A 21,176-nucleotide genomic window follows, 5' to 3' on the forward strand; every position below is an offset into this window, starting at 1 on the left:
TTCTTGCTCCTGGAATGGTGCATCTTGAAAAAGGCAGTCTCCTCAGTGAAGGAATTCCTTCTTCCTACCCTTCCAGTGGAGCGTTGAGGGGAGGGAGGGAAAAAAACCCATTTATTGTGGAGGCAGCCCATTCCCTTGTGGAAGGTCTCCGTGGACAGACATGTCTCCTGGTACCGAATTGATCTCTCCCTCCCTGTAAGCAGCCCACAGGGCTGGGTCACCTGCTCTGTCCTGTCCCCATCCCCTCCCAGCACCTGAACATGATGTGCTAGTGAACCAGCCCCATCGGTGCCCCTGCTGATGCTGAGTTCTTTCTACCCTTCTGCATCTCACATCTCCAGTGCATGGATTTGTGAGAAGGGCTCTTCTGATCGCTGGGAAGGTGCCTCAGTGCCTTTGCATCACTGTTCCGGCCTTCGGATCATTCTGAGACCCAGTCCATCTTGGATTTGTACATCACTAAGTCATTGACACACTGTTGTAGAGAAAAGGCCCAAGGCTGCTCTCTGGGGAGCTTCCTCTAGACATGATTAATTTCTCCTCTTTGGATATGTCTCTTCCAACTTTGCCATCACCCCCACCCCCACCTCCCTGCCTCTCCCACATGTGTAGCCAGAGATACTTGGCCTGGGGCCATGTTAAAATCCAGGGGTGCTGTTCTCCCCAACCCAAGCTCCAGGCTGGTGACGCCATGCCTTCCTCGTCACAGGAAGCCAAACGGGTGCTTCAATGGCAGCTTTTACAGATGGGGATACAGGCTTGAGGGACTCTGGCAAATCAAGGACTAGAACCCGGGGTCTCCTGACTCCTGATCCAGTGCTCTTTCATCCCTTGCTACTACCTCTCTGGCCTTTCCACCCCAGCCTGGCCCACGCTTCCAGGCAGGCCATGTTGGATTTGTCACCATCGCCCTCGCCCCTTTTTCAGTCCCAGGAAAAAAGAAACCCCTGGCCCCCTCTGTCAGGAAGTCTTCCCTGATCATTCCCCTTCCTCTCCTGACGAATCCCACCTCAAGAGAAAACCAATTGCTCACAGTCTGAGAGTATATTTAGGCATCTATCATTTCCCCCCACTTGCTTCCAAATCATATTTAGAGTGATGAATAATGAAAGAGGCAGAAAGAAAAAAAAGTCTGTATCCACAGGAGCAAACTTAGCAGCTCCCCCTTCTCCAGGTATCAGGTACTGGGTTAGGGCTGACCTGCAGGGCCATTAAGGCAGAGTGAGAATTAGCTGCTCCCATGTGCTGAAAATGTAGGTTTTATTATTCAGACATGGTGAGGCCAACAGGTCAGGAGATGACTGCCATTAAAAAGATGGTGTGTTACAGCTCCCAAGAGGAAGGGGCACGGCACACCATGCCACAAAGGGCCACACAGGGAAGCACCAGGATTGGTCACGAGGCAGAGGGAGCAAGAGAAAACGTGCGCAAGAGTCCTTTTTTTGTGTGTGTGTGAAGAAATGGGTGAGGCAGGGTAAGCCAGCTAAGCAGGTTTACCTGGACTGTGCGAGCCCCATAGACGAAGGGCAGCGGGATGGGCTTAGGATTGGTTGGCTGGCACGGGAAAGATGCACTTGCAGACCAGTCATGTACCATCTCTAGGGATTGGCTAGCCCTCTAGAGGGACAGTCCCTCCAGTGTCAGCAAGGTCCCAAGATGTCGAAACATGATTAACTCTTCATGTTTCCCAGCCTGAGGGAGGAGCTTCCCTCTAGACACATTTTCTCCTAGTGACAAAGACACAGAGGAATTTATGATGTGGACCTTCGTACGAGGGGTCGAGAATACAGTGTAGAGTAGGGTCCTCTGCGGTGTGCACACCTTCCTTTTCTGCTCTCCTCCCCCAGCTCAGGGCTGACCGGTGGTCCACGCCGGGTCCCGAGCACTCCCACCCTCGCCAGGCTTCGAGCAGCTCCCTGCTTCGAGCAGCTGGGAGCAGAGGGGCGCTGGCTCTAATGTGGGACTGCTGGCCTGAATTTGGCTCTCCTCTGCCACCCATCCCACTTCTCGCCTGTAAAACAGGAGGACGACACAGGGATCCCTGAGTGGGTCACCGCTCAGCTGACCGCACCCTGTCTCCTTGCTTCCAGGGAGCCCGGCTGACAATGCTTCCCTCAAATCGGGTGACCGGATCCTCTTCCTCAACGGACTAGACATGAGGTCAGAGGCTATTGGGGTCACTGGAGCTTGGTGGCAAACAGTCCCCAGGACTCCTGACTCTTGGGATACCCCGGCCATGGGCCTCTGACCAGTTGGTCCCCAGTGTGTCCCTCTTCTCACAGGAAGTCTTGAATCCACCCTCCCACCCTCTCCAGGATGTCATATCGTCCTTCCAACCAGGAAACACCCCAGCTCCATGCAGGGGGCACAGAGTTGAATGGATCGTGTGTGTCTTACCCTTAAGAGGGGACCCTGCCCAGGGGTGGCGTGGTCATGACCCCTTCTGTACCCAGAAGTGTCCAGCTGACCCTGGGCCTGGAGCTTCTCCTGCAGAGGAGATTAACAAGCAGGAGAGGCAGGGCCCTGGCTTCTGGTCCTGGCCCAGCCGTGGGCTTGCTGTGTGGCCTCCACCGGCAGGACAGGGAGGTCTGGCGGGTGGCTTTGGGCAGGGCTCATCCTGGGCAGGCCCTCCTGGGCCATCTCTGCTCGGCAGGAACTGCTCCCACGACAAGGTGGTGTCCATGCTGCAGGGCAGTGGTGCAATGCCCACGCTGGTGGTGGAGGAGGGGCTCGTCCCATTCGCCAGCGGTGAGACCCCCACTGGCCCTTGGCCGCCTTGGCCCACATACCCTGCTGGGGTCACCATGGGTGGGATTTATGATTCTACAGAGGACTCTGCTTGTCCCCCATCTCTGCAGCTTCCCTCTCCAGGTGGTGCTGCAAAACCCAGTGGGGTGGCCTCCCTCCCCTAATGGGGCACATCCCCAGGTGTGCCTCCCAGTGCATGGCGCTCATCCAAGTTTGGGAGGTCCCCTGGCCCCAGCTGCCAGGAAAACCGCGCCTGGCCTGGGGACGCTGGGTCACCCGGGCCTCTCCTTCCCGTGGCCCCTGCAGACTCCGACTCGATGGATTCTCCCAACCCGTCGTCGGCGCTCACCTCCCTGCAGTGGGTGGCGGAGATCCTGCCGTCCAGCATCCGGGTGCAGGGCAGGACCTTCAGCCAGCAGCTGGAGCACCTGCTCACGCCCCCCGAGCGCTACGGGGTCTGCCGGGCCCTCGAGAGCTTCTTCCAGCACAGGTGGCTGGGCCAGGGTGGTGGTGGGGACCTGCCCGGGGTAGACCCCGATTCCTGCCCGGTCTCACCATCGGGGTCTCCCTGCCTGAGCTTCCTAAGCCCCCTTCTCCTGAGGGAAGCTCAGAGGACCTGAGTTGGGGTGGGGACCATCGGGGCTGCCCTAGAACAAACCCTGACTCTGAAACCTCCTAGCCAAGTGCCCTGGGCGAGTCACAGCCTTCTCCGTAAAGGGAGGCAGGCAGCGCCCCCTGCAGGGTTGTTGACGGGACCCTCACAACACCCCCACCGCGGGCACTTGCCACCAGCCCCGCCCTGTGAGGCTTGGGTTAGCGCCTTTCTTTTTGCACCTCAGCAGCTGCAGGAGTGTTTATCACACGTCCCTGCAAAGCCCATCACTTGTTCATTCCCTTTTTTTGTTTAAACAAAAATGTATATTTGTTGAAATATAATCCACATATCATGCAATTCACCCATTTGAATGTACAATGCACTGGTTCTTAGTATATTCACAAATATGTGTAACCATCATCATACTCAATTTTAGAACACTTTCATCAAAAAGAAAGCCCAACCCTTTCACTATTGCTCTCGCCCCCTGCCGCTCTTCCTTCACCTTAAATAACCACTAATCTACTTTCTGTCTCTGTAGACTTCCCTGTTCTGGACATTTCATATGATGGAATCATACAATATGTGGACTTTCATGTCTGGCTTCTTTCATTTAGCATGTTTTCAGCATTCATCCAAGTTCTAACACCCCCAGTCGGTCCTTATATCCATGGGTTCTGCATCCATAGATTCAACCAACCACTGAACAAATATATTTGGAAAAAATTCCAGAAAGTTCCAAACGGCAAAACTTAAATTTGCCAGAGTTCCCTGTTTGTTTTATGTTTTATTTATTTTTTTATAAATTTATTTATTTTACTTATTTATTTTTGGCTGCATTGGGTCTTCGTTGCTGCACGTGGGCTTTCTCTAGTTGTGGCAAGCGGGGGCTACTTTTCATTGCGGTGCGCGGGCTTCTCATTGCGGTGGCTTCTCTTGTTGCCGAGCACAGGCTCTAGGCACGCGGGCTACAGTAGTTGTGGCATACGGGCTCAGTAGTTGTGGCACACGGGCTCAGTAGTTGTGGCGCATGGGCTCAGTAGTTGCAGCTCACGGGCTCTAGAGCGCAGGTTCAGTAGTTGTGGCGCACGGGCTTAGTTGCTCCGTGGCATATGGAATCTTCCTGGACCAGGGCTCGAACCCGTGTCCCTTGCATTGGCAGGCGGATTCTTAACCACTGAGCCACCAGGGAAGTTCCTCTCTGTGAGGCTTAGGTTCCAATTCCTTGTTGATTTTAGACATTGTAAATATCTTCTCCCATTTGTTACTCTATTGTTACTTCCATTATATCTAATATTTTGTGTGTGTGTGTGTGTGCGTGTGTGCGTGTGTTTGTGGTACGTGGGCGTGTGTGTGTGTGTGTGTGTGTTTGCGGTACGCGGGCCTCTCACTGTTGTGGCCTCTCCCGTTGTGGAGCACAGGCTCCGGACACGCAGGCCCAGCGGCCATGGCTCACAGGCCCAGCCGCTCCGCGGCATGTGGGATCTTCCCGGACCGGGGCACGAACCCGTGTCCCCTGCATCAGCAGGCGGACTCTCAACCACTGCGCCACCAGGGAAGCCCCATTATATCTAATATTAACAGCTCCAAGTTGTGCTTCTTTGAACAAGTATTCTTGATTTTGTATCATCACATTCAATACATTTGGGGCCTATGGCTTTGGCTTTTGAATTTTTGTTTAAGAAGTCCTTCCCTGCCCCTTGGTCAAAAGATATCTCCTATTAATTTTATAATTATACCTTCCACACTTTGGTCTTTTATCCACCCGGAGTTCACCTTTATGTGTGGTGTTACATGAGGATCAGTTTTATTTTTTCCATACAATGCAGCAATCAGCAAACTATTTCTAGAAAGGTCCAGATAGCAAATATTTTAGGCTTTGCAGGCCATATAGTCTCCATTGAAACCATTCATCTCTTCTGTTGTAACTTGAGAACAGCCATAGACAAAATATAAACCATAGGCTTATATAAACCATGTTCCGATAAAACTTGCTTTACAAAAACAGGTGGCAGGCCAAATTTTGGGCCTTGGGCCATCGTTTGCCAGTCCCTGATATAGTGAGTCAGCTTTCCTAATACTTTCTATATGTTTTAATCTTCACAACAGCTCTGTGTGGTAGATGCTTTCATTTTTTTTTTTTTTTTGGCCGTGCAGCACAACTTGTGGGATCTCCATTCCCCGACCAGGGACTGAACTCAGGCCACAGCAGTGAGTCCAGAATCCTAACCATTAGGCCACCAGGGAACTCCCCAGTAGATGCTATTTTTATCTCCCATTTTACAGAGGAGGAAACTGAGACAGAGAAATTAGTAGCAAGAAAGGTCACTTGGCTAGTAAGTGGCAGAGCTGGGATTTGAATCTGGGCAGCCTGTCCGCAGAGCCTACCTTCCTGCCCACTTCCCTGTCTTGGGGAGGAAGGGAAGGTCATGAGGCTGAATTCTGTGGCCTGGAAGTGCCCCCTTGTCCACCACCCTGCCCCCTCTGTTGAGCCCCTGAGTCATGAACCCCTTGCTCCTGCACGCCACCCCCAGGAGCATCGACACCCTGATCGTCGATGTCTACCCGGTGCTGGACACGCCCGCCAAGCAGGTTCTCTGGCAATTCATATACCAGCTGCTGACTTACGAGGAGCAGGAACTCTGCCGGGAGAAAATCGCATGCTTCCTGGGCTACACGGCCATGACAGGTAAGCAGCCCCTCCCCCTGCCCAGCCCGCCAGGTAAAGGCCAGACACCTGCTGTTCTCACCTGTGAGGTATTACAGCCAACCCAGGCTCCTCCCACACACAGATGCACCCACTTGTCCTGGAGATGCACACCCAGCACACCGGGGCTGGTCCCACGCTTTGCCCCACGGATGTGCTTTGCCAACTTGACCCTTAAGGCAGCATAACCTTAGACTTCAGACACCCCACCGAACGCCCAGGGTCTCAGGTTTCTCACCCACAAAATGAGGGTGACCACAGTGGCTGTGCTTTGCACCCTGGGAAGTTGGCACAGATCAAGAAGTTCACGTGGACACTGTTTACAGACCTGGATTGTGAGCGCACGGCCAGGTCACACCTGCCTAGTGGGCTCTGGAGCCCACAGACTCACACAAGGGCCTACGGGGCCCCGTGCAGCCTCAGCTCCCCGCTGCTGCCCGTCACTGGGTGCCCCCGTGCCCACACCACGCACGCGCTTCATCACTCGGCTGTGAGCATCGAAAGTGGGCTAAACCCTGGGCACCTGCCGTTCGCCTGCCCGTCTCCTCTGTGCTGGCCCTTGTGCGCCCACCAACCCTAGTCCTCGGGACCCAGAGTTTGTTGGGGGGTTGAGGGTTTGAGCTCAGGTGCAGGCTGGGCAGCAGATGTCCCACACATCTGCCCTGACCTGGAACCTTCCATTTCACTCTGCAGGCCCCTAGGGGCAGCAGCGCCTGCGTGTTGAGACCTGGGAATCAGGGGGTCCTAGGCTCTCGGCACGAGAAGGGCCCCTGAGGGTGGGTTGTGGCCACCTCCGCCCAGCGTCTGTCCTCAGGCTGGCACCCCAGCGCCCCGCCTCTCACCCTAGGGTTCCCAGCTGTCCTGGAGCCGAGCAGGCTCCTCCCTGTGTTTGGAGGCTCCTTGTCAGGCTGAGAGGACAAAGGGCCTGTCTCCCCTTTGGTCCCACAGCAGAGCCAGAGCCCACACTGGACCTGGAACCCGAGCCGGAGCCGGAGCCGGAGCCGGAGCCAGAGCCCGAGCCCCAACCACGGAGCTCCCTGAGGGCCTCGTCCATGTGCCGCCGCAGCCTCCGGTCCCAGGGCCTGGAGGCCAGCCTCAGCTGTGGTGAGGCCCCGGACCAAAAGGCTGGAGTGGGTGAGAGGGCGCCACAGGGCTCGGTTTTCCCACCTGCAAAATGGGCTTGGCGAGATGAGACATCCCTGGGAATGGGCTGAGCAGTGGCCCCTCTGGGCCCACAGGGCTTGGCGGTTCTTTCTCCAGAGGCCCTCGCTGGGTCTGGGCTGGGGCCTGAGTCTTAGAGCTCAGGGGTGGTCACTAGACCCCCGTGTTGTGGACTTGGCCCTCCTGATTCCCCGGCAGGGCCCAGCGACTGCGCGGAGATGCCTCGTCCTCTGATCCCAGGCGAGCGCCAGGCGGGCGATGGTACATCCCTCCCCGAGACCCCCAACCCCAAGATGGTGAGACCTTCTCTCTGCCCTGCTTTTGGTGTCAGTGGGGAGCTGGGAATGGGTGGCCCAGGGAGCAGGGGCAGACCCTGGCCTCCCAGGCCACCCAGGCCTGGCCTCTGAGGCCATGTGAGGGCCACGTGGGGGAGGTAAGGGCAGGCTGGACCCATCCCCACCTCCTCTCCCCAAAGATGTCGGCTGTCTACGCAGAGCTTGAGTCCCGGTTGAGCAGCAGCTTCAAAGGGAAGATGGGGACCACCTCCAGATCCCGTGCCTCCCCACCAGTGCCCAGCATGGCAGGCACGGAAGGTAGGGGCTCGCCAGCCCCGGCTCCCGAGGGCAGCTCTGGCCTCCGGCCTCCCGGCTGGCTGGCTGGGTGTGACCACCACCTCCAGGCATATCCCTGGACCTCCCTCTTCGCTCCGTGGCTATGGGACTGAATGCTGGGGAGCCCTGGCAACCTCCATAGCTAGGGGCCATCAAGGTCCGGGTTGTCCTGGCCCCTCCCATGTCCCCTCTGATCCTCACCTCTGCTACGAATCTAGAAAAGCACAGGGCCGCCCCCACAGGAGTCCCCAGGTTCACATGTGACTGTCCGATAGACTAGGAAGTGCATGCATTTTTGCACCAGTGGCACGGCTGGGAAGATGGTTGTTCACAGACACACATGATGGTTTCTCAGCAGTTCAGAAGGCAGGACCCCTGGGTGATGTTTCTGTGAGCCAAGGGCTTGCTGGGTGCGGGAGGTGCCCCACGACCTTTGGTCTGGAGACCCCCTCACCCTTGACTTGTGTTCAGTGGGTTCCAGGTGGGACCGTGGGATCCTGTGCAAGATGAGCTGGGGTCTGCCTGTCCTGGGGCCAAGCAGTACTCCCCCTGCCCACTCCGGCCTTTGATCACCCTAAGGGAAGCCTGGGGATGCAACGCCATCCAGGGTCTTCCTGCACTGTGTCCAGAGGAGGAAAGGAAGGTGTCCAGGGACACAGAGCCAACCTGCCCTGGGGCCCCTCCCCTCCAGCCCGCACCTGGAACCCAGGTACTGACCCAAGAGGGGTCCTCACGTTCCATCCCCCACCCTAGGACCCAGGACCCTGTCCAGCGTCTCGTGGACCAGCGAGCGGCTCCTGCCCTCCCCCTGCTACTACCCGCTGTGCTCAGAGGGCCTGGCCTCCCCCAGCAGCTGCGAGTCCCACCCCTACGCCAGCTTGGACAGTAGCAGGGCGCCCTCCCCACAGCTGGGCCCCGGGCCCCTCCGCTCCAGCAGCACCCCCAGCCCGGACCCCGGCCGCCCGCCCAGCCGCAGGAAGCTGTTCACCTTCGCCCACCCTGTGCCAAGCCGGGATACTGACCGCTTCCTGGATGCGCTGAGTGAGCAGCTGGGGCCCCGGGTCACCATCGTGGATGATTTCCTGAGCCCTGAGAATGACTACGAAGAGGTGAGCACGCGGGCAGACGTGCAGGGTACGGGGGCCTATATGGGGACAGTGTCTACAGGCTCCTGCAGGAGGCCTGCTGCCCTGGGGATGTGCCCCAGGCTCCCCCTCTCCCTGCCCCAGTCCATCCTAGAATCTGTCCCAGGACACCCCGCTCCCTGGCTGGAGCTATCCCACCCTGGGCTCAAGCTAGGACCCTGTTTGTCCAAGGCCGCCCCATATGCCCTGTCTCAGGTTCCCTACACTCTTGTCGGGCTGTCCCACCACAGCCTCAGGCTAAGCCCCCAGCCTCTCCTGTCCCATCCCCGGGCCATGCCACCCCCTGCCCCAGACTACTCCACTCTCCCTCACCTTGGCCCAGGCTCCAGTCTCCCTGGGCCCAGCCTGACCCTCCCCTTGCCTTGCTCTGTCCCCCCAGATGAGCTTCCACGACGACCAGGGCAGCTTTGTCACCAATGAGAGGAGCAGTGCCAGTGAGTGCATCAGCAGCAGTGAAGAGGGCAGCTCCCTGACCTACTCCTCCATCTCTGACCACATCCCCCCGCCCCCACTCAGCCCCCCGCCACCGCCACCCCTGCCCTTCCATGACCCCAAGCCCAGCTCCCGCACCCCTGATGGCCCCTGGGGCCCCGCTCCGACGCTGGCCAAGCCCCTTACCCAACTCAGCCACCCAGTCCCTCCACCACCCCCGCCACCCCTGCCCCCACCTGTCCCCTGTGCGCCCCCCATGCTGTCCCGGGGCCTGGGCCACCGCCGCAGTGAGACCAGCCACATGAGCGTCAAGCGCCTGCGGTGGGAGCAGGTGGAGAACTCGGAAGGCACCATCTGGGGACAGGTAGGTGACCCGGGGGCCAGGAGTGCTCTGCGCCGGGGGAGGTGGTCTGGGCAGCAGCAGTGAAGGCAAGACCCTTCCCCAGGCCTCTTCCAGCGTCAGCTGAACATCCTCTGGTCGTCCCCATGCTGAGCAGAGGATGAATGAAGGCCCAGCCCATGAACACGCCCACCCTTGGTGGCTGACACAGGCACCGAAGCTCAATCTGTGTCCCTAAGCCAATGACACACTGGGGACATCCAGAAACAGCACCACACTCACCCTTGAAACCTATCACTTGAGATTTGGACAGTTCCCTTAGGCTCTTAGAGCCAAGAGAAGGACATCTGGTTAGAGAGTCACAGACCTTCGAACTGTCCGCCAGTCTACGATCAGTAGTTTATTCACAGGAGCCAAGACTGAAGGATTCTTAAAAGGGCAGCTGTTCCGAACCCCTGCACACCAGCCTCCACCCTTTCACTCTGATGCTTGAACTTCCTCCCAAACAACACTGCCAATATATACTTGAACCCCTTTAGTGATGGGGATCTCACTACCCGTCAAGGCATCCCTTTCCTCACTGGACAGTTTTCACCATCCATCCTTGTATTGCTCTGAAATTTTGTCTCACCAAGATTCCCATGACCTGCTTTCTGTCCTGCCCTTTGAAATCAGGCAGATCAAGTATATTTCCTTATCCACAGACCAACCAGCCTGTCCCATGAGCAAGGTTCACCCCATCCCTGTTCTTTAGGTCATTCCCCTAGAATGTGGTTTCTAGCCCCATAGTCTGTCAAAGGGCAGGTCCCAAATGGAACTCCTAATGGGGCTTCACCAGTTCAGAGGAGAAAACAGTGCTCTCATTTCCTTTGACCTGGACATCATACTCCTTTTAACATGGCCTGGGAACCCTCCAGCTTCTGGGGCTGCCCCATCGCAGTGCTCATTCCCTCCGTCATCCTCAAGCCTAGTCCCTTCCTCTTCTTGGGACCAACAGCATGTCCTTACATGCAGCCACCCTCCGCTGGGGCATGCTTGTCATTTTTTCCCATTGCCACGTCCTGGGTCCCAGTTCTGTCTCCTGCCTTCCCAGCCAAGTTGGCCTCAGCCCACACCTCCAAGGGAAGCTTTCCATGTTGCTGGTAAGGATGCTCGGCAGGACAAAGTCACAAACTGGGACCTACTGGGTCCCCTGGAGACCTCACTCCTACCAGCCTCAGATGGTCCTTGAAGCCTTGCTCTGAAGAGTGGTCTTTCCACTGGATTCTGAAGGTGGACACAGGGACAGAGGTCATGCACATGGCCAAGTCCAAATCCACGCCAGGTGTCCCTGGCCTGCAGCCATGGCCCTTCTAGACTGTCACCTCTCACCCAGGTCATTTGTTAAAACCACCTGTCCAGTTCCTAGCTCCTGGCATTTCCCTGCTTTAGTTTCCCCAGAATCGGGAACCCAGAGCAGCTCTGGTGAACTCACTCAAAACAGACCCAGACCCCTTAAGCCTCCTTGGTCGGCTCCAGCCCCTTTAGAGCCCCTCTACCCCCTGCTCCAGCGCAACTTGCTGGCTTCTGCGTGGAGAGTGCTGCAGGTGTGAGTGTTGTTGACCACAGGAGGGGCCGGCTCACCGCCTGATAACTTGGATGATTTAGCTTCTCCTGCAGCCTCCTCCTGCCGCCGGGTTTATCCCAGGGCTTGATGAAGGCTCTCCCTCCTGGAGCTCACAAGGCAGCCCTTAGAGGGTGGGGGCGGTGGAGGGCGGCAGTTCTTCCTCGCTCTGAACCTCCCCCTCCCTCACAGCTCGGGGAGGACTCTGACTATGATAAGCTGAGCGACATGGTGAAGTACCTCGACCTGGAGCTCCACTTTGGCACCCAGAAACCTGCTAGTGAGTGGCCTGAGGGTGCTAGGGGAACCCAGATACCAGGTCCTCTGTGGCAGCCCACCCACTACCTTCTGTGGCGTCCCAGGGCTTAGAGGCCCCAAGGTCTGCACGGACCGCCATTTATTTACTGTGTCCCTGAGTTATTGAACTTCTCAGAGCCTCAGGTTTCCTACCTCAAAATGGAGATAATAAGAGCTGACGTGTGTTGCATGCTTACCAAATGTCAGACACCCTTGTTTCTAAATTAATCCTGTGACAATTCTGTGAGGTAGGGACTGTGATCCCCCCAACCTCCTGATGAGGAAGCACAAAGGGGCTAGGTAATTTGCTCCAAGTCACACAGCCACAATAAGGTAGACAGATATCACTTCCAAGTCTCTCTCTCCCATTACCCCTCTCAGGGTATCTCCCTGTAGTTGTTGGGTGGGGCTCCAGGCAGCCAGGGATACTGTGTGTGGAAAGTGGTCCCGGGATTGAAGAGAAAGGCCGTTGTCCGTTCAGGAAGCATCTGCAAGGTCGAGAGGTGATTGGTTCTCCTTATGGGGCCAGCTCAGTCCCAAGGGCCCAGGGGAGAGAGGATGGGGGGCGGGGAGCGGACACACGCCACATCACGCACACTGTGTTAGACTGGACCCCAGAGTCCATGAGTGAGGGGAGTGTGGACACGTGGAGCTGATTCAGTCAAGTCTATGAGCGGGGGCGTCTGGGCTGTGGGGTGTGGCCACACCCCTCCTGGGCCCTCGCACAGCAGCCTCAGCCTGGCGTCCCCTCATTAAACCATCAGTTTCCCTTCCAGAGCCGGTGCCCGGGCCTGAGCCCTTCAGGAAGAAGGAGGTGGTGGAGATCCTGTCCCACAAGAAGGCCTACAACACCTGTGAGGGGCTGGGGGTGCCGGGTGGTTGTGGGGGGCAGGACACGACCCCCCACCGGGCCACCGAGCCTTTGATCCACCCCGGTGGATGATCGAGATTAGGCCGTGGGGGCCCCAACACCTGCCTCCCGCGCGGTGAAGACCCTCTCCCGGGTCCCACGGCCAGGTGCCGGCCTTGGCTCCACCCCCATAGGCCCCGCCCTCATCCTGTAATCGGCTCCCCAGTTCCGGCCCCGCCTCCAACCGCATACCCTACTCTTCCCGTCTCAGTTCCCTGGCCCCAACTCCGCAGGCCCCGCTCAATTCCAGGTCTGTCTCTTTGAGAACCCCGCCCTCGCCCCTCAATAGGTCGCGAGAAGGACCCTCCCCTCCCCTGGGCAGGCTCCTGCTCCGCCCCGGTTCCTGGCCCCCCGTCCCCCGACACACCCAGGAGCCAGGGTGGATCTTGAAGCCCCGCCCACTCCCCGCCCGGGCCCTGCCCCGGCTCACCCTCGCGGCCCCGCCCGCAGCCATCCTGCTGGCGCACCTGAAGCTGAGCCCGGCCGAGCTGCGGCAGGTGCTAATGAGCATGGAGCCCCGGCGCCTGGAGCCCGCGCACCTGGCGCAACTGCTGCTCTTCGCGCCAGACGCCGACGAGGAGCAGCGCTACCAGGCCTTCCGCGAGGCGCCCGGCCGCCTCAGCGAGCCCGACCAGTTCGTCCTGCAGGTGCTGCGGCCGTGACCCCCGCCCGGGATCAGGGGCGGCTGCCCAGCGGCCTCGGCCTCCTCTGTCGCGGCTTTCGCTTTGTGCCTTTGTGCGTGGGTCTCGCTCCCCTCTCGCCACCGCGTTCACGCCTGAGTCCCGGTTTTACACCTGTAACAGCCAGTTCTCACTCAGGGTCCAAGGTAGATGGGATGAGGGTGCCCCCTAGAGGTTGTGCTTGTTTTCCTAAGGGAATACCGGGCAGCCCGCTGACCCCCACGCCCGGCTGCCCCGGGGCAGCGGGTCTCCCGGCGGGATGGATGAATCCTGGCCTGCCTTCCCGTCAGATGCTGTCGGTTCCCGAGTACAAGACCCGCCTGCGTAGCCTCCACTTCCAGGCCACCCTACAGGAGAAGACAGAAGAGATCCGGGGCAGCCTGGAGTGCTTGCGCCAGGCATCCCTCGAGCTCAAGAACAGCCGGAAGCTCGCCAAGATCCTGGAGGTCAGAACCGCCCCTTCTCAGATCACTCTACCTGCCCCTCTGTCCCCTGGGGCTTCCAGCCTGGAGGTTCATCCAGAGAGGGGCCAGGGCGTGGGGCAGGACCTGCCCACCTTTCTCTCCACAGTTTGTGTTGGCTATGGGCAACTATCTCAACGATGGACAGCCCCAAACCAACAAGACCACGGGCTTCAAGATCAACTTCCTGACGGAGGTGAGGGGGCCTGTCAGACAGTCACTGATTTGTTTGCTCTACCATTGAGGCCCTTCCCCACCCCCATCCCGCCCGGAGGAAGAGCTGGCTGCCCGCAGGCCAGGATGTAACAGAAGCAAAGTTCGGGGGTTGAGGGGTTGGGGGGACAAGGTGGTGTCTCCAAGCCAATCCTCAAGATCTGGAAAAATGGAGTGGTGGGAGAAGAGAAGGGCAGGGAGGGAAGGCTCCAGGAGGAAGGGGCGAGTCCCACCTGGTAGATTCTGTGCCCTCAACACCACCACCACCATCAGGCCAGTCCTACCCCAGAAAGATCTAGGATCAGAGAAGGGACAGCTCAAATATCCAGCCTTTCTCCTGTGTTTCTGGGACTTTTCCCCATGACGCCTTTGGTTGTTTTCAAAAAGAGAAAGAAAAACCCCCTTTATAGATATGAATGGTTTAGGGTGTCTGAGGCTCAGATGGGCCACAGATGGTTTCAGAAAACCACAAAAGGGAAGAACTGTAAGTGATGCTCCCCGCTTTCCCTGGGGTTAGAGAATCTTGGGCTCTATCTTTTGACAAGGGCAAACTCACAAGGACAGAAAAACCTAGGGTCCTTCCCTAGCTGGGGGCTGGGGCCTGGTTCCTGGGGGTCTCAAAGATCTGGGCCAGGAAACAGGCCTGTGGCATCCCAGCAGATGACAGCTTCAGAGTTAAGTATTACTAGCCATCAGCTTATGAGCTTTGGAGTTGGAGAGTGTGGGGGGCCAGGAACTGACGCCACAGCCCCGGGGAAGCAGGGAGGAGAGCACTTGAGCCCGTGTGGTCAGGAATCTGATGGGGTCCTTGAGGAAGATATATGTTGGGGTCACTTGCAGCTGAATTCCACCAAGACGGTGGATGGGAAGTCCACCTTCCTGCATATCCTTGCCAAATCGCTGAGCCAGCACTTCCCCGAACTCCTGGGCTTTGCTCAGGACCTGCCCACCGTGCCCCTGGCTGCCAAAGGTAGGCTGGGTGGATGGGTAGGGAGGCAGAGGCACCGCTGTCCTGGGCTGAGAGGGCAGCCCCACGAGGCTCTGTTGCCTACCCTACAGTGAACCAACGGGCCCTGACCAGTGACCTGGCTGACCTCCACGGCACCATCAGTGAGATACAGGCCGCCTGCCAGAGCATGTCCCCCACCAGCGAGGACAAGTTTGCCGTGGTCATGGCGGTATCCTGTCCCAGTGCCGCAGTGGACCCTGGGGGGGGGGGGTCAGGTAGAGCTGGCTGTAGCTCCAGTGGCCAGCAGAGATTCTGGGCAGAGGCTGCTCTGGGTCCAGGGGTTCTGGAAGGGGGTCCGCCTTAGGTCATTTAGAATCTAAGTGCTTATGTCAAGTCTGTGTGTAACTGAGAAGGAGCTCTTTTTTTTTTTTTTTTTTTTTGCGGTACGCGGGCCTCTCACTGCTGTGGCCTCTCCCGTTGCGGAGCACAGCCTTCGGACGTGCAGGCTCAGCGGCCATGGCCCACGGGCCCAGCCGCTCCGCGGCATGTGGGATCTTGCCAGACCGGGGCCCGAACCCGCGTGCCCTGCATCGGCAGGCGGACTCTCAACCACTGCGCCACCAGGGAAGCCCAAGGAGCTCTTCTGATTGGCTGCATTGCCCCCTCTGTCCTCGGGGGTGGCAGAGTCCAGGCTTAAGTCACAAGATACAGGGAGAGGCTTGTCAGACTTGGCAGGCCTGGCCAGCCAAAGGCAGTCAGGAGAGGGGACTATTCCGACTGAGCACAGACAGTGACAAATGCTATAGAAAAAGAGAGAGACAGAGAGAGGGGGCCCCTCTAAGTGGATGGTTGGGGAAGAGAGGGTGGTAGCATCTGAGCAGAGCCAGGAGGGAAGAGAGAGCTGCCCCACAGAGAGAGGAGCACGTGAAAGGCCTAAGGCTGGACTGGACGTGGCAGGTGTCAGGACGAGCTTGGGGGGCAGTGGGCAAAGGGACTGGAGCCTCTGACCAGGGCATGGTGCCCAGGTGAGCAAAGGGCCTGGGGTAGACTGGAGTGGTCGCTGTTTGGGTCACTGCCCGGGGACCTGCCCCAGGGAGCTGGGGCAGTTTCCTTAACAGAGGCCCATCAGTCCTTCCTGGAGACAGCCCAGCCGGTGCTGCGGGCGCTGGACGGGCTGCAGCGGGAGGCCATGGAGCAGCTGGGCAAGGCGCTGGCTTTCTTCGGCGAGGATTCCAAAGCCACCACTTCCGAGGCCTTTTTCGGCATCTTTGCGGAGTTCATGAGCAAGTTCGAGGTGAGCCACGGTGGGAGGCCCTGAGGAGAGAGCAGGGCCATAGGTCCAACGAGGGGGTTCCTCTGTGAAGCCCGGGGTGGGAAAGGGCCCCTAGTGAGTGACACGCTCCCCCAGTGGGGCGGAGCCAGTAGGTCTCTGCCCCGGCGAGGGAGGGGGTGGGGGGAGACGACGCAGGGAGGGGGCGGTCCCGGGACCACTGACCAACCCCCGTCCCCACGTGCTCCTCCCTCCCCAGCGAGCGCTCGGCGACCTGCAGGCTGGGGAGGGCACACGCAGCTCTGGGATGATTTCGCCCCTCTCCTGGTGACGGCGTCGGCCTCGCGTCCTCGGCGGCCCGAGCGCGGAGCGGACGCCGCCCGCGTGGCTCGGAGCGTCCCGGGTGCGGGAGTGGGGCCCAGCCACGTGCGCATCTCCAGCTAGCTCAGCCGTCGAGCTCCGGCCGCCCTCGAAGGTGCGGAGACCCCTTCTTGGGGCCGATCCCGGGGCTCCGAGGGTTGGGAGCGCGGGGACGGAGCCGGCACGCCGACTCCCCGGGACGCGTGAACCACCCGCCGCCAGGTCCCGCCGGCTTCCCGCGCCTTGTCCACTCCCCCTTCTCCGCCCCACCCCCGCCCCCTCCCCGCTCCCGGGCCTTCCAGCAAGGGCTGGCTGTGCACGCCCTCAGGACCTCGGGGTCCCGGGGAGGGGCCGCTGCCACCAGCCGGTGGATTCCGAGATGGCTGCGGCACTAGGGCGGCGTCTTGGCCAGAGGGTGCCCGGCCCCAAGGAAGGCCGTCTGAACCTCTCCTGAGCCTGCTCCGAGTGTGCCCAGGGGACGCCCTCGCGGAGCACGGACCCCGCAGACCTTAGACTGTGGAGAAGGAGGCAGACGCCCTTGAACATGCCACACCAGTGCGCACGATAAGGCCTGGAGGTCTCTCACCCAGCCCAGGGCCTCCTGGGCTGCTTGGACGAAGGCAGGCAGGATGGAAGGAGAGCCCCAAGTCCAGGGACCTGGGGGAGGGGGGTGGGTGCGCACCTAGCCTGGGTCTTGGAAGCCAGAAGAAACCTCAGCTGGCTGCAGAAGAGAAAAGGCTGGATTGGAGAAGGCAGGAGAGAAGCTGGGCAGAGAAACAGGAAAGCATTAGGAAGACTATATCAGACTGCAGAATTGAAGTTTTCACCCAGCAGACAAACTGAAATCCAGTTTAGAAGTGGTCCCTTGGAAGTGGGGAGTCTGGGAGTGGGAGGGGGGGTGTCGCGGTAGGGCAGAGAGAGCAGAGAGATGCTCAGGTGACGGGTGAGCAGGACTTGGTGGCCGGCTGCCAGGTTTCTCGCCTGGGTGGGTGGCGATGATGATGTTCCCTGGAGCAGGCCATGTGAGCAGAGCAGGCTTACAGGCAGTAACACCACCTGGGACATATTTGGGATCTCAGAGTCTGTTTTACATGTGTGTCTGGAGCCCCTGGTGAGGTTTGGGGAGAGAGGAGGGAGCTACCTGGACGCTGGGAGCAGAGGGATGCTGGGGGCATCCTTTCCTTTCTTTGTTTCATCCTTTCCATTCTCCAATCGACAAATCCTGGATCAGGCAGCTTCCTGTTACCTCTTCCCTTAACTTTCTTCCACAGAAGTCTGAAATGGACTTTAGAAACCATATTCTGGCTTTTTTTTCCCTCCACTATGATTGAATAGCTGGTGTTGCCCCTGGACAGTATTCGGGACCCATCCAGTTCTACCCGGTCTCCCACAGGCCCCTTGTGGAGGCCATGTATGTTCTTCCTTTGTTCCCCGCTCACAGCCACCATATAAAAATATCTAAACCAAATTGTGTAATTCAGGTGGGGGAAATGAACCCAGATTTGGCTAGTGGAGGGCATTTCTCCCCAGCAGCTCAAGCCGGATAATTTCCATAACTTCCCAAAGCCTTGGTCTCTGAGAAACATGTCAAAAGGTCCATTAAAATCCTGGTATGAGATCCGTAGAGACTGTAGACTCCACCAGGCCATGAATAGGCATGACCCTCCAGGCCCAGGTGTCCTGTATGGCATTTTCCCGCAAATTAGAAACACCCTCTTCAGGTAGATCCAGCCCCACGCCAGGGGACTCAGGTTGGCAAGACAATCGCTAGCTGGGTTTCCTCCCTATAATGCCTTGTAACTGTTACCTATTTCCCACACAATGCTGTGTAACAAACTGTCCCAAAACTCAGTGACTTAAAACGGCAGCCACTACTGCTCTTGAGTCCATGGGTCCTGCTGGGCAGTTCTGATCCGAGCTGGGCTCAGTGGACTCACCTGGGTGTCTATAGTCTTCTGTGGGTCAGCTGGGCAGCTTTGCTAGTCATGCAGGGCCTTGGTTGGGACAGTTGAGATGGCTTCATGTGGTCTCTCATCCTCCAGACAAATAGCCAGGACAGTTCACGTGGTAAGGTCAGGGGCCTAAGAGAACAAGCAGAGACACAGAAGACCCCTGGAAGCCTAACCTCAGAACTGTCACACCATCCCTTCCGCCACAGTATATTGTCAAAGCAAGTGACAAGTCCAGCCCAGATTCTAGGAGAGGGGAAATAGGCTCCCCTCTTGATGAGAGATGCTGCAGAACTACATGGCAGAGGGTGTGGATTCAGGGTCAGGTAGAGTCAGGGCCATCGTTGCCATCAGTGTACCACGTACCTCCATGGCCAGGCACCCTGGTGCACATCCCAACCTCCTTCAAATCCTCAGTGGCCCCGGTCCTCGCTGGACCCAGCACCGCGCTGATTACTCATCTTCATGTGTCCTGCAGGTGCCATGCTTTTCATTCTCTCTTACTTAGGCACCCATGAGTTACCTGACTTCTCTCCAGATACACTAAGTCCAGGGGCACAGTGGTCTGTGTCTGTGCCTGCACCTGCCTAGCAACCAGTCTCCCTTCTGCTGGGGAAAGCTCCCTGTTTTTCCTTTGGGAAATTATCCCTCCTCTGCTCCCAGGCCTTGGAGTGTTGCTGATTGGATTAAGGATGATCTTGTGACTCTGGTTGGGTGGCTCAGAGTCAATTCAAGACTCAAGTTTGAAGTGTTTGGAAAAGGAGGCTCCTTACTTCTGGATGAATTGTTGGGTGTAACGAGGGTGGAATCCTGGAAGGAGCTGCCAGGACTACCACATGGAGGGCACCTGCCTGGGTGTAAAACCAATACAGAAGAAAAGGAGAGAAGACCACTCCATCCATCTCTTGTCCCTGGATCCAGCTGTGCCTGAAGCAGACATCCCAACTTTTCAGTTTCCAAGCCAACAAATTCTGCCACCACGTGTGAATTTTTTTAATTTCTTTTAATTTTTTGGCTTAGGCTGGTTTGAATGGGTTTCTGTCACTTGCAATGTTAAGGGGGTTGACTAACATACTCATCAACAGATCGTTATAGATGTTCAGTCTTTTAACATTCTCAGTGCATTCTCTTCATTCATAAATGCAATCGCCAATACTATTTGACTGCCTACCATGTGCCAGCCACAATGCTGGGTGCAAATAACCTTATGGGTCAGCCTCTCTGAGTTGCGTTTCCCAGGGTTCTATTTCATGGTGATCTACACCCAAGTCAGTACGAAACCCTATATGTGAGCCAATATGTGCGCCATACCCTCCGCCCCTTTCCTCACCAAATGACAGGGTGTGACAAGCAGGAATGTATTTCTCTCTCAATGATACTAATAAAATAGCCTAGCCCAATTACACACCGCCTTTCCTAACAATCCGTTAATGTTTACTAGGTAGTGTGCTCCATGTTTTTACATATTTCATTTTACTTTCACAGTAACCCTCTCAGGTGGGTTTTGTTATCTCCTTTTTACAAATAAAAAGTCTAAAACTCGGAGGGTTATGTGACTTGCTTGATGGAAAATCAAGTCTGTCTAAATCCAAAGCCCATCCTCTTAGTGGAAATATCTTCTTTGTTTTGCTTAACATGATTTTTAAAAACATCTATCAGCATTCCAGGGGCCACAGATTCTGGTGACTTCGACATAAAGAAAGCCTTTACCTCTTTTCTCACCCCCTTCTATTCCTCCCTGTGTTAATCTGCTTAGGCTACCATAACAAAATACCATAGACTAAGTGGCTTAAACAACAGGAATTTATTCCCTCACAGCCCTGGAGGCTGGAAGTCCAAGATCAATGTGTCAGCAGGTTGGGTTCCTCCTGAGGCTGCTCTCCTTGGCTTACAGACGGCCGCTTCTTGCTGTGTCCTCACGTGGCCTTTTCTCTGTGCATCACTGGCGTCTCTTCTCGTAATGACACCAGTCCTATTGGCTTAGAGCCCCATCCTTATGATATCATTTAACCTTAAATACCTCCTCAAAGACCCCATCTCCAAATGCAGTCACCTTCTGAGGTACTGGGGGCTAGGATTTGTGCATATGAATTTGGGGAGGGGGACACAATTCAGCTCATACCACCTTCTTACCAGGTGCCAAGGATATAATAGCGCTAGTTCCAAAGAGGCCTCAGAGATCTCTGGATTCAGCTGATGTTCCAAAGAGAAAGGCTTCAATCAAGCGGGATTTACTCACCTTCTCCCCCCACCATCTGCAAACTTCTATGTACTTGCCCTCATCTTCATCCCATGATGTTCAGGCATTGCTCTCAACTCCAATTCGGAGCTAATTCTTTGTCCCATGTCCCTGCCTCCCCAAGCTCCCAGGGGTCCCAACGCACCTGTGACCACAAGTCATTTTCCACTGGCTCTTTCCCCTTCACCAATAAACATCCCTCTTCCTGCAACCCTCAAAGAACAGTCTAGACCCCAGTGGCTCATGCCCTCTCCCTCCCTCCTTTAGACCAAATTTTTCAGAGCTGTTGTCTACACTTGCTGCCTCTGCCTCCTCACCATCCACTCACCTCTCAGCACACAGCAGCCTGGCTTTCTCTCCTGTCACTCCCCTGAACCTGCTGTCGTCCCGACAGGAAACCACAGGAAGCTCTAGTTGTCCTTATCTTCATTGACCTTTATTTAAGCAGCGCTGGGCACTGTTTGCCATCCCTCCGCAAATTCTCACACACCCAGGCTTCAGCTAGT

General features: G+C 57.2%; 1 protein-coding gene across 5 annotated transcripts in view; it reads left to right on the top strand.

The window, feature by feature from the left end:
- The window catches only part of GRID2IP (Grid2 interacting protein), a gene marked incomplete at both ends in the record, with an annotated part of 34,039 nt that extends 17,586 nt beyond the window's left edge, over positions 1-16,453 (top strand). For 3 of the 5 annotated variants that reach the window (XM_082669809.1, XM_082669812.1, XM_082669811.1), the window contains 18 exons: positions 2,091-2,160; positions 2,654-2,748; positions 3,055-3,238; positions 5,878-6,032; positions 7,002-7,154; positions 7,410-7,507; positions 7,687-7,804; positions 8,576-8,931; positions 9,347-9,763; positions 11,535-11,622; positions 12,416-12,493; positions 13,000-13,196; positions 13,520-13,675; positions 13,800-13,886; positions 14,744-14,873; positions 14,963-15,081; positions 15,982-16,146; positions 16,382-16,453. In XM_082669809.1, the coding sequence (XP_082525935.1) occupies positions 2,091-2,160; positions 2,654-2,748; positions 3,055-3,238; positions 5,878-6,032; positions 7,002-7,154; positions 7,410-7,507; positions 7,687-7,804; positions 8,576-8,931; positions 9,347-9,763; positions 11,535-11,622; positions 12,416-12,493; positions 13,000-13,196; positions 13,520-13,675; positions 13,800-13,886; positions 14,744-14,873; positions 14,963-15,081; positions 15,982-16,146; positions 16,382-16,453 (2,738 nt within the window). Of the gene's footprint in view, positions 1-2,090; positions 2,161-2,653; positions 2,749-3,054; positions 3,239-5,877; positions 6,033-6,998; positions 7,155-7,409; positions 7,508-7,686; positions 7,805-8,575; positions 8,932-9,346; positions 9,764-11,534; positions 11,623-12,415; positions 12,494-12,999; positions 13,197-13,519; positions 13,676-13,799; positions 13,887-14,743; positions 14,874-14,962; positions 15,082-15,981; positions 16,147-16,381 lie in introns of all 5 variants that reach the window. The other 2 variants (XM_082669813.1, XM_082669810.1) reach the window with 1 other exon arrangement.
- Between the last annotated feature and the right edge of the window lie 4,723 nt (positions 16,454-21,176).

The sequence above is a fragment of the Grampus griseus genome, assembly GCF_964374135.1.
Source record: "Grampus griseus genome assembly, chromosome: 14".
NCBI classification, from domain to species: Eukaryota; Metazoa; Chordata; class Mammalia; order Artiodactyla; family Delphinidae; genus Grampus; species Grampus griseus.